At 42.8% G+C, this 13,166-nt stretch overlaps 1 protein-coding gene across 4 annotated transcripts in view; it reads right to left on the bottom strand.

The window, feature by feature from the left end:
- LOC112235851 (protein TANC1) overlaps positions 1-13,166 on the bottom strand; it is a 266,252-nt gene that overhangs the window by 50,456 nt on the left and 202,630 nt on the right. For all 4 annotated transcript variants that reach the window (XM_042316348.1, XM_024404398.2, XM_024404414.2 and 1 more), the window contains 2 exons: positions 5,619-5,850; positions 3,875-4,041 (listed from right to left, as the gene is read on the bottom strand). In XM_042316348.1, the coding sequence (XP_042172282.1) occupies positions 3,875-4,041; positions 5,619-5,850 (399 nt within the window). The remainder of the gene's footprint in view (positions 1-3,874; positions 4,042-5,618; positions 5,851-13,166) is intronic.

Here is a 13,166-nt window from a genome sequence, read left to right as displayed (position 1 = left end):
ACATGTAAATGTGTTAACCCTCGCAAGGCTGCCGGCCCCGGGCATCCCTAGCCGTGTCCTCAGGGCATGCGCAGACCAGCTGGCTGGTGTGTTTATGGACATATTCAATCAATCCCTATCCCAGTCTGTTGTCCCCACATGCTTCAAGATGGCCACCATTGTTCCTGTTCCCAAGAAGGCAAAGGTAACTGAACTAAATGACTATTGCCCCGTTGTGCTTTGAGAGACTAGTCAAGGATCATATCACCTCCACCCTACTTGATACCCTAGACCCACTCCAATTTGCTTACCTCTCCAATAGGTCCACTGACGGCACAATCGCCATCACACTGCCCTATCCCATCTGGACAAGAGGAATACCTATGTATGAATGCTGTTCATTGACTACAGCTCAGCATTTAACACCATAGGACCCTGCAAACTCGTCATTAAGCTCGAGATTCTGTGTCTCGACCCCGCCCTGTGCAACTTGGTCCTGGACTTTCTGATGGGACGTCCCCAGGTGGTGAAGGTAGGAAACAACATCTCCATCCCGCTGATCCTCAACACTGGGGTCCCACAAGGGTGTGTTCTCAGCCCTCTCCTGTACTCCCTGTTCACCCATGACTGCGTGGCCATGCATGCTTCCAACTCAATCATCAAGTTTGCAGACGACATTACAGTGGTAGGCTTGATTAACAACAACGATGAGACGGCCTACAGGGAGGTGAGGGCCCTCAGAATCTGGTGTCAGGAAAACAACCTCTCACTCAACGTAAACAAAACAAAAGAGATGATCGTGGAATTCAGGAAACAGCAGAGGGAGCACCCACCCCCCTCCCCTCCACATCGATGGGACATAAGTGGAGAAGGTGGAAAGTTTAAAGTTCCTCGGCGTACACATCACGGACAAACTGAAATGGTCCACCCACACAGACAGTGGTGTGAAGAATGCGCAGCAGCGCCTCTTCAACCTCAGGAAGCTGAAGAAATTTGGCTTGTCACATAAAACACAAACTTTTACAGATGCACAATCGAGAGCATCCTGTTGGGACTGTATCACCGCCTGGTACGGCAACTGCACAGCCCTCAACCGCAAGGCTTTCCAGACAGTAATTAATAATGCGGTCTGCACAACGCATCACCGGGGGAAAACTACCTGCCCTCCAGAAAACCTACAGCACCCAATGTCACAGGAAGGCCAAAAAGATCATCAAGGACAACAACCACCCGAGCCACTGCCTGTTCCCCCCGCTATCATCCGGAAGGCGAGGTCAGTACAGGTGCATCAAAGCTGGGACCGAGAGACTGAAAAACAGCTTCTATCTCAAGCCCATCAGACCATTAAACAGCCATCACTAACAGAGAGGCTTCTGCCAAAATGCAGACTCAAATCTCTGGCCACTTTAATAAATGGTCTTAATAAGGTATCACTAATCACTTTAAATAACGCCACTTTAATAATGTTTACATATCCTACATTACTCATCTCATATGTATATACTACTCTATACCATCTACTGCATCTTGCCTATGCCGTTCGGCCATCGCACATCCATATATTTATATATACATAATCTTATTCACCCTTTACATTTGTGTGTATAAGGTAGTTGTTGTGACGATTTGTTACGATTACTTGTTAGATATTACTGCAGTGTCGGAACTAGAAGCACAAGCATTTAGCTACACTCACATTAACATTTGCATGTGACCAATACAATTTGATTTGATATTCCTGTGCCATTGTTGCCTCTTCCGAAAGTTTGTTTATTTGTGGTCAACTGCACATTACTCTTTGAATAAATACTGAAGAAAAAGCAAAAACACATTGTGATCCAAAAACTAACGTGACCAGGTACACTTTTTTTCACTGGCACCCTTGCAACCGATTAAAAATGTTTTGCACTGTCAAGTCAAACGGTTGCAAATGCGACTGTTTTGATCGCAGTATCGAACCCTGCACATCACAGAATCACCCACACCATGCAAGGATTAACCAAAACGGAGGAGGAAAAAAAAAAAAATAACAGAATACAAAATCAGGATAATCCCCATTACCCCTTCAATTCTCCAGTGGCAAGAAAAACAAAACAGAACAGCATAGATCTAACAAATGAGTGCAGCCTCTGCATACTGATGGATGGTTGTGCCCATGGCCAGAGTGGCTGAGAGAGCAATAATGACTAGAGCTGGTACAGATATGGTTGTCAGTCAGCTGCCACATTATCCCAGGCCCAGGATTAATCTCAATTCCACTCCTTGCATCCTCTCCCCTCTCCTCCTTCTGCAAACCTATTGGAGGGAAAGCCAGAGGTCCCTCTCATCTGACCTTCTCCTCCAATAGGTTTTGAGAAGGAGGCGAGGAGAGGACGCGAGGAGTATGAAATTGAGATTCTCTGACAGTCTACAGGCTACAGCCTAGCTCTGTCCATTAGACATCAGACTCTGCAAAGAAGTGACACCAGGATCTGCATCTCAAATGGCGCCCTAGTCCCTATGTAGTCAGAGGTCTGGTCAAAATTAGTGCACTACATAGGGAACAGGGAATTTGGAACACCCCAGCTCAGCTCATCTCCTCCATTGTTAGACTCAGTGTCAATTTCAGTCAGTGGCTGTCTGCATGTTCCATTGTCATGCTGTCTTGTTTAATGGGTAACTGTTATTTCTCTCACTCTCCACTACTGTTCTCGATGCTCTCGACAGAAATGACACTTTGTAGAGGATAGTGTATGACAACAAGAAACGCTTCGTAAAGCAGTTAATCTTTTACACTTGTCAGGATCTGCCAGTGCTTGTGTCATTCAGTGAGAGAGGTATCAAATACTGATACCCAGACTTACCCATGGAGGTTGTAAAAGTATCTTAAAACCTCTTGAAGCTAGGGGGCACTATTGTTATGTTTGGAAAAATAACTTTCCCAAAGTAAACGTCCTATTTCTCAGGACCAGATGCTATAATATGCATATAATTGACAGATTAGGATAGAAAACACTCTAAAGTTTCCAAAACTGTCAAAAGATTGTCTGTGAGTATAACAGAACTGATTTTGCGAAACCCCGAAAAAAATCAAACCAGGAAGTGGCCTCTATTTTAAAAACTCCATGTTCCATAGCCTCCCTTTGATCCATTTAAAGGGATATCAACCAGATTCCTTTTCCTATCGCTTCCTCAAGGTGTCAACAGTCTTCAGACATAGTTTCAGGCTTTTATTTTGAAAAATGAGCCAGAAAGATAATATCGCGTCAGGTGGTCACATGAGTTTTGCTCGCGCCACATAGTTTGGACAGCTATTGTTTTTCCCTCTCCTACTGATAAAGACATTTGCAGTTGATATATTATCAATTATAGATTTTTAAAACAACCTGAGGATTGATTATAAAAAACGTTTGACATGTTTCTGTGGACATTACGGATATTATTTGGAATTTTTGTCTGTGTTGTCGTGACTGCTCTTTCCTGTGGATTTCTGAACATAGCGCTCCAAACAAACGGAGGTATTTTGGATATAAAAATAATCTTTATGGAACAAAAGGAACATTGTTATGTAACTGGGAGTCTCGTGAGTGAAAACATCCGAAGATCAAAGGTAAACTATTAATTTGATTGCTTTTCTGATTTTCGTGACCAAGCACCTGATGCTAAGTGTACTTAATGTTTTGTCATGCGATCGATAAACTTACACAAACGCTTGGATTGCTTTCGCTGTAAAGCATAATTTCAAAATCTGAGACGACAGGTGGATTATCAAAATGCTAAACAGATTACAAAATATCCCTGTCATTAAGTCATACTGTACATTACTTGGACAGTATAACACCATCTTAAGTTGCAACATTTTGGTAACTTTTCTGTAATCACACACCGTACAGTAGGAGTGCACATGTAGACTCACCAGTAGGTTGACTCGGACAGTAACAACAAGTTTGAGCCAGGAGGGGAACTTGGAGATTATCTTGGTGATGAAGGAGGCAATGGTGTCTCCGTAGTCGGGCTTGTGGAACTCTGCCTCGTTTAGCCCGTCTATCAGTATGATATGGTCTTCTTCTGGAATCTTCCTCTCTAAACACACACGAGCACGTGTGCACACGCATGCACGCGCACACACACACACACACACACACGCACACAGAGAGAAGTAGTAGAGTAGAGAAGACGGTGGAAAGAAACAAATCGACAATTCATAAACTTTTCAGGCCAAGTCGACTGCAGACATGCCATTTTGCCGAGAAGTAGAACATTTTCTTTTGAGTTTGATCTCATAAAATTTAGTGTCAGTAAAAATAAGAACTGAACATACAGCAGAGAGAGTAAGATAGTTGGACACCACACTTTAAAGAACTACAAACAACTTTGTATTTAGATAACATCTCTCTGCACTGCAGTTCCTGGTGCATTAACACATCTTAAGACGGTTTACTCTGGTATTCTCCCACATCTCTACAGCTAGCACAGTAATGAATGAACATGAGTGTGTTTTAGTCCGCAGCCATATCGACAGTGCAGTACGCTAAACTGCTCTGTGGTGAGACCGCAGCAGGGATCTGAGCCATGCGTTCACAGCAGCAGAACGACAGGGCCCTTGTGTGCATCCCAAATGGCACACAAATCTATTTCCTATATAGTGCACTACGTTTGACCATAGGCTACTTGTCAAAAAGTAGTGCTCTATATAGGGAATAGAGTGCCATTTGGGACACAACCTAGTGTTCCTCCTCACATCCAGCTTTGCACAGTGATCAGAAACACGCTAAAATATAAATGACAGGAAAATGTGCAAATTTCAACTTCCCTCCCAGCTGGGATGTCACCCCCCCCACCATCAATGTGATGGAGTGGATGAATCAACACTCCCCCCCCATATCAAGCCCAATCAAACACGGTCATTCATTTCAATAAGGAACAGGGGGCAGTCGTGAGGGGCTGGTCACAGGAGAGCTGCTGCATGCCCTGGCTGCACATTGATCCTCATTCTTTTCCATCTCCATCATTCCAACACTGGGTTTGTATATCTACATCATCTGTTTAGGCTCCTGCAGTAACATATCGATTCACTGCAGTGCAGGGAAAATAGTGGGTTGTGTTGTCTTTGCAAAACGGATTTGACCTTGAGATAGTCGTGCTTCTGTCTGTCTATCTAAGTTTACGTTTTCTTGGAGAGGCACTATTCTTCTGCCCTGACAACAATAACAAAGTAATACTAACCATTTAGTGTAACATCAATTCAAATCAATGTTGTCAATGCAAATGCAGAGCTCCTACACTAAGCAATTAACAATGTCCCCGCAGACTATGCTCCCTCTGTACAGCCAGCACTTAACACATTTAACTCAGGTATTTGAGGTTCTTTGTGTAAGGAATGGAATCAATTTATCTCAGCTGGCTGGAAGAATTGAAAATCACAGAAAATGGTCTCTGAGGGGACCTTGGGTAGTCGTTTGCGATTTAAGTCATCTATGCAAACCTGTGGTTAAATTACAGTTATAATACACTTGTCAGAAACCTTGAGCCACTGAAGGCCTAGATTATAGTATGGACTCAATGTGTGCTTTCAAGACATTATTTTGGACCATGAACACCAGTGACAATGAGACAGTCAGATATGAATGAACCTAGGTGTAACTAGTTTAGCATCGTACCCTTGCGGAGGTTGGCCAGTGGCTCCAACACACCCCTGCGGAAGGCTGCCATTGGGTCCTGGACGCAGGAGCGCAGACTGAGCATGCTCTGTAGATAGGAATCCTTCAGCAGCAGCTCTCTATAGGCGGTGAGCTGGTGCGCTCTGCACAGCAGGGCAGCGATACTGTGCACAAACTCTGGGACCAGGCAGGTGTAGGTGTTGTCAGCCTGGCAGTAGTGATATGCAACCACCTGGACAGGAGAAGAAAAAAAAAAGAGTACAATTGTTTAGGAACTTTAATGGCTTAAAATGCATAAGACGTTAACCTTTGTTGTATTACCAAACCATACAACAATATAGACTGTGAGTACCTTACATTGTTGTTGTTTTAAGTCAGCAGAAATCTGCTAAGCTGGCTGTGTGACCTCAATAGGCTTGGCCAATAGGCTTGGTGACTAAAAGACATTAGATGCAATACATAGGGCCCTATAAAATCAGTTATATTTTTGCCTGATTCCCCAACATTATTTATTTCATATTGATTTCGAATTTTTAGAACCGTTAAGGTATAAAAAAATATATATATAAAATAATGAATTTGGCATTACTGCTACTATTAGCCAATAGAAATGCATTGAATAACAGATTCACTACATTGAACAACAGATAGACCAAAAAAAAATCTAAACAAAGTTTGTTCTGTTGTGAAGGTCCTACAGTGCATTCGGAAAGTATTCCGTCCACCTGTGGTAAATTCAATTGATTGGACATGATTTGGAAAGGCACACACCTGTCTATATAATGTCCCAGAGCAAAATCCAAGCCATGGGGTCGAAGGAATTGTCCGTAGAGCTCCGAGACAGGATTGTGTCGAGGCACAGATCTGGGGAAAGGTGCCAAACAATGTCTGGAGCATTGAAGGTCCCCAAAAACACAATGGCCTCCATCATTCTTAAATGGAAGAAGTTTGGATTCCTAGAGCTGGCCGCCAGCTTGTTTTGGAGACTAGTCAGGATCGAGGGATAGATGAACGGAGCAAAGTACAGAGAAATCCTTGATAAAAACATGCTCCAGATCACTCAGGACCTCAGACTGGGGCGAAGGTTCACCTTCCAACAGGACAACCACCCTAAGCACACAGCCAAGACAACACAGGACTGGCTTCAGGACAAGTTTCTGAATGTCTTTGAGTGGCCCAGCCAGAGCCCAGATTTAAACCCGATCGAACATCTCTGGAGAGACCAGACAGCTGTACAGCGACGCTCCCCATCCAACCTGACAGAACTTGAGAGAATCTGCAGAGAAGATTGGGAGAAACTCCCGAAATACATGCGTGCCAAGTTCGTAGCGTCATACCCAAGAAGACATGAGGCTGTAATCGCTGCCAAAGGTGCTTCAACAAAGCACTGAGTAAAGGGTCTGAATACTTATGTAAATGTGATATGTAATGAAATATGCACAAATGTCTAAAAACGTGTTTTGCTTTGTCATTATGGGGTATTGTGTGTAGATTGCTGTAACAATACATTCCGAATGCACAGGATATCTGAGAGATATAAGAAAGATCAGGAAACAATACCTACATTTCTTTACATGTATTTACCCCCTTATTTGAGGCACTAAACTATCTCCATATTTTTTAAACTGGTACCGGGGACCTTCAGATGAGTCTTGTGAGGCTTGGGGGCTCCATATGAAAAAACAGAGAACGCCAGAGTGTCCGTGAGAGTCTCAGCTTTCAATAGATTGGTAATAATGTAGGTCAAACTGTTTGGACGCTACAGACATTTCGTGAGAAGACACAATTTTGGGATGTCTCATGGTCTGACAAACACACTCTAGCCACCTTTCACCATCGATGCGGAAGGGCTATATCGGCAGATGTGATGGATTGAGACACAGCCCATGCAAAAAAAACACATATCTCTAGCTTAAACCATACAGATTATGTTAATTAGATTTCCGCGTGGTCGTACGACCTCATCAGAAGACTACTTTTGCGGTCCATTAATGTAACTGCGCACCAGCAAGACACTGTTGTTCGGTAAGCACTCATGTAATTGCAGAGTTTGCAAAACAAAAGACCACTGGATTGATGCAAATAATCATGATATCATTCTGCCAGGTAGGCATAGGCTACTTTGTAGTTAACATTTATTTGGGAAGATTTATGGGAAAGCCATTCCCATCTCTACCAGTCGACGGTTATCATTAGTATCTACGCGTACTCCCCTTTTATAGGTCCCTAAATACATCAGTTTGGTATATGGACTAAGCCAGCCCTGACCTCATTCCACTTTTGCCATTATACAATGGAATTTGGCGGTGAGAAAATACAGTAGCTATTTGTTAGTATGAAATCAAAGCTGGAACTTGAAGGCATACCCTTGTATTATGACCTTCATATGCAATTGTCTGACTAACCAACACCCACTAGGCTATAACCCACTCCAGTCCACTTGAGCAGGGTTGTATACACTAGGAACGAAATGGAAGCAAACAGGCTGAAACGGATAGGGGTCTATCTGGATTTGTCCAACAATAAATGTTTTCCATTGCAAAACATTTTCATATGTTGTGCACTAATGAATATGACCCAGGTGGCATCCCCTACCCAGACAGAGGGGATGATGATGAACTGGTTGAAGCATTGCTCAACTAACCTCCCCAAATACTGTCTCCCAAGTAGAGCTCTAAAAGTAGGATGTGCTGCCTGTGCCTTGTACTGAACAGGTTCTGCTGTGTTCACGGACATCTGACTTGGACAGGGGTTGGCGGGTGGGAGAGGGGCTGTGGGACCCTGTGGATCTGTCTCTCTCTCTCTCTCTCTGTCCTAATTACAATCAAACCTGGAGGAGCTGACACACTTTACAGGGCAGCAGAACATGAGGAGGGAGAAGCAGGTGACTGGCTAGGTGCTACTGCACCTTAGCGCACCACATAGCAGCCATGACTCTGCCTGGGTCTACTGCAGAAGGACTCAAGACCTGGAGCCTGTCCCCAGGCACAATGATGAAGACGTCCCAGAGAGGTCAGAGAGACAGTTGGCCCATAACAACACCAGTCTCAGAACCAGTCTGAGAAATATAGTCTAAATATGTCCCATCCTAATTTCTTGGATGCGACCTGTGAGTAAATCACACCCAAATAGTCTGATTTGAAATGAGAGAAATATAACCCTCACCAACAGATAAAACAAGAGTAAGCACTTTCACTGTAACAAAGTAGTGCTCTCATGATGATCTCTGTCACCGATCTAAATGGCAGAGGAAGTTGGCACACGATTGTGGCCTAGGACGAGGGAAGGAGGACCTTGAGGTGCAGGCCTGGCCGCCGCCATCACGGCTGCTTCCTTCATAATATTCAATGAAATTATCAAATTATTATTGAATCGTCTGCTTGACGGATGGCGTTCTTTCCTGTTTGGACAGACGGGGTTAACAGGGAAAGCTTGTCCTACACCTCCTCGGGGGTAAACTTCCTGGCCCAACGCAGCCTTCTGAGAGAGACGGCCAAGCTAACATGATGAATCTACAGAGCCTTCACAAGTGGTGGAGAATTCCACTTTTTCACTGGGCATAATAATAAAGCGGCAGAAGCAAGGATCATTGCCAAAGTACTGTTACTAGCTCTGCTGCCAAGACATTTCTCACACTGACACAAATAAGTCAAACGAGCTGCTACTGACAAAAAAAATCTAAATAATGAAGAGCTGTATCGGAGCAAAAAACCTAGCTTTGCTATCGATATGACATAATGCTGTGAGAGAGACACAATGCCGTTAGACACTGGGTGTGGGGTAAGTAGATGTCCATTGTTGTGGATGGATTAGAATGAAAGAGAGGAGACAGCAGCTTGCTAATCAGAAACTGTTTCACTGTACAGCTACTCTGTAGTAACCTGAGAGGAAGGATGCAGTAACATTGAGCTACAACGTCTCACAGATGTGGACCATACTGTACATCCCATGCAGACCACTACCTCATCAAAGAGACATGAACATCTGGTGTTTGTCAAGTATTTCTAGGTGATTCTCTGCAGTACAACATTAATTTCCAATTCAGGGACAAAACTTTGAAGTGTGATTGTGCTCATATACGCGAATCAAGCGATACCAGTGCCTAATTGCAACTGCAAAAGCATGAAATACTTTGCGGCTGCATCAGTGGGTGCCCTGGATATGAGGGTGGATTTGAAGAGCGGCACCTCCTTTTCATTTAGCCGTGATGACTGACGATGCAATGTTGCGTGGCAGTCACAACACTACAGGAACGCTCCTTTGAGAGAGGCTGTTGAAAGCAGTTTAGTGCATAATTGGTATGAGGGATTCACAGAGTTTAAACATGTTAAAGGGGCAGTGCAGTCCAAAACTATATTTTTGTTATGATATTTCCACACTACGAGGTCGAAATAACACTCAGAAATTGTCAAAATTATGATAATGCCATTTTAATGTAAGAGCCTGTTCAGGTGGGATGGAGTTTTTGGCCCAAAGCATAACACATCTGATCTGATTATTCTGACCAATGACCAGTCAGTCATCTTTAATTTGCATACGTATCCTCCTACATTAAAGCAGTTCGTGCATATATTAAGACAAAAACAAATGTGGCTGTTTGTGCACACAAAACATTTTCTTGAGGCAAGCCGAAGTCTACGCCCCTTTGTCGTTGATTGATCAGCCTGAGAACAACATACGGGATCAATAGAAGGAGCAAGTTAGTTGAATTCCCAGCCTTTGATATTATACAACAAACTCTGCAAGACCTTATGCATGTAATTCTGCAGGGCGTAGGCCCATTGGAAATCAAATGTGTTTTGAATCATCTTGTTGTGTCAGGACAGATTGATCTGGACTGAATTCTGCTATTCTTGGTTTCCCTTATTCCCCTCTAGATGTTAGAGATCGGCCATCCCCAATTTATGTTAGTACATTAACGTCAAGTGATGGTAAACTAAAACAGTCCTCTGGGCAAATGCTTGTCCTGCTAAGGATATTGCCATTTGTTTTGGAGAGTTTGGAAGTCAATGGAGAGTTTGGAAGTCAATATATACAACTGATAATTGAGCTAATAGAGATTGTACAGATAGTATTTGCATCTGTTCTTTCCATTGCGACAGTGTCTAAGTTTAAGTTACTCATTGAAAATCATTTGAAGCATTGGAAGGAGCTTTTTCCAGACCGCAATGTTACACCTAAACAGCATTATATGATACATTTGCCATCACAGATAAAGTAATTGGGTCCAATGGTCAGACATACAGTATGTGTATGCGGTTCGAGTCTAAACATTGTTTCTTTAAACAATGGGCTTCCAAGCTCAATTTAAAAAATATTTGCAAGTCTTTGATCAATCAGAACCACATATATGAAAGCTGCCAAAATGTTAACAGTTCAACGCATCCAATTTTTTCAAATGAAAGGGAGATGGGACCTGTAGCAGAGGTTAAAGATCTACAATATTTACATGGAAAATTGAGGGATTTCCATGGGTTTCAATGAAGTAAACCATGCTGTATCAGTCAAATGGCTTGTAATAAATTGTAATAAATACATAACTCAGAAGTCCATGATCTTTGCCAAAATACTGAATGGTTATATGCCAGAATTTGGACTGGTCAAAAACCTATTTCTTGTTGATTCTAGGCTTTATTGTTTGAAATGTCAACCATGTCAAACTATACGCTTTGATCGAAACGTCATGGCATATCAAGTTGAGGTCTCACGCCTTGCACAGGCCACTGAGTTAGTGGATGCTGAAAAGCTGGTTGATTTGACCTCTTATTACACAATTAGCAACAAGAGCCAAACTTATGTACAGGTCAAATACCATCTTGGGGATGTAATAGAATTGTACAACAGTTCAAATGACTCATATGTATCTCTGTTCCCCAGATATGAAAAGTGTACGGCCTTTGTTATGTACTGTATTTTGTCTACATGATTACCTTCCTGTGTGTAAAATGACAATAAAACAGTGAATTCCATTTGGTCATTATCTGTTCTTAATATATGAAGAGATAAAGGATAAGATGCTTGAAATAAGAAATTCTGACTTTGACAATGCAGTTTAGTACTTGTCTGTGTTGATCAAACCGCTTTATAATTCTTGTAATTCTAGTTTCAAGCACTAAGTTACTCAGAACCAGTAATGCAATCTCAGTAACACGATACATTATCTTATTAAGATAATTAAGGACAAAAAAGCTTGAAACAAGTGAAATGCTCTAACATAAAAACTGCCTGGTAAGAAGAAATATCTTGTCAGACAAAAAACAAGCATATATTGCCTTGATTTAAGATATTTAATCTCATTTAGATTTCCATTTTTGCAGTGCAGGGATTTTTCAATTAAGTGTTTGTTGTCATTCAACGAGAGATGAAGGTCTTTTAAGGGAGCATGCGGGCACACTCATTCGTTTTGCCAAGCTGAGTTCGGCTAGGCGACACCTTAAGTGGGGTAGGCTCTAGAGCAGGGGTGGAGTGGTCTAGAGCACTCCAGTCATTGAGGGCCTGATTGGTGTCACACTTTTTCTCCATCCCTAGCAAACACAGCTGATTAATCAAATTGCATTCTTAAGTGAAGATCATGATTAGGTGATTATTGAGTCAGGTGTGTTAGCTGGGGCTGGAGCAAAACTGCGACACCAATCAGACTCTCGAGGACTGCAATTGCCCACACCTGCTCTAGACAATCCTATCTACAAATCAGGGATGTATGTAAATATATAACAATTTGTTTCAACACTCCCACACAATCAGACTGGGCATTTCAATGGCAAAAGGAGGATCAGGGAAATAAATGATTAACCCTCGGGTGTAGCCACACTACAAAATTATGAAGGGCGGCAGGGTAGCCTAGTGGTTAGAGCGTTGGACTAGTAACCGGAAGGTTGTGAGTCAATGCCACTGCTCCCAGGCTGTCATTGAAAATAAGAATGTGTTCTTAACTGACTTGCATGGTTAAATAAAGGTAAAATTTAAAAAAAAAAAAAAAATGTGAACACCTCTTCAAATTAGTGGATTCGGCTATTTCAGCCACACATTGCTGACAGGTGTATAAAATCGAGCTCATAGACAAACATTGGCAGTAGAATGATCCGTACTGAAGAGCTCAGTGACTTTCAACGTGTCATAGGATTCCAACAAGTCAGTTCGTCAAATTTCTGCCCTGCTAGAGCTGCCCCAGTCAACTGTTAGTGCTGTTATTGTGAATTGGAAACGTCTAGGAGCAACAACGGCTCAGTAGTGAGTTGCAACACTCACTACCGAGTTCCAAACAGCCTCTCGAAGCAACGTGATCACAGAACTGTTCGTCGGGAGCATCATGAAATGATGCTTGGCCTAGCAACCGCACACAAGCCTAAGATCACCATGCGCAATGCCAAGCGTCTGCTGGAGTGGTGTAAATTTCGCCGCCATTGGACTCTGGAGCAGTGGAAACGCGTTCTCTGGAGTGATGAATCACGCATCCCCATCCATTTGGAGGATGACAGGAGAACAATACCTGCCCTTGGTGGAGGACGAATAATGGTCTGGGGCTGTTTTTCATGGTTCGGGCTAGGC

The sequence above is a fragment of the Oncorhynchus tshawytscha genome, linkage group LG03, assembly GCF_018296145.1.
Source record: "Oncorhynchus tshawytscha isolate Ot180627B linkage group LG03, Otsh_v2.0, whole genome shotgun sequence".
Taxonomy (NCBI): domain Eukaryota; kingdom Metazoa; phylum Chordata; class Actinopteri; order Salmoniformes; family Salmonidae; genus Oncorhynchus; species Oncorhynchus tshawytscha.
This window is presented reverse-complemented; position numbering and strand designations above follow the sequence as displayed.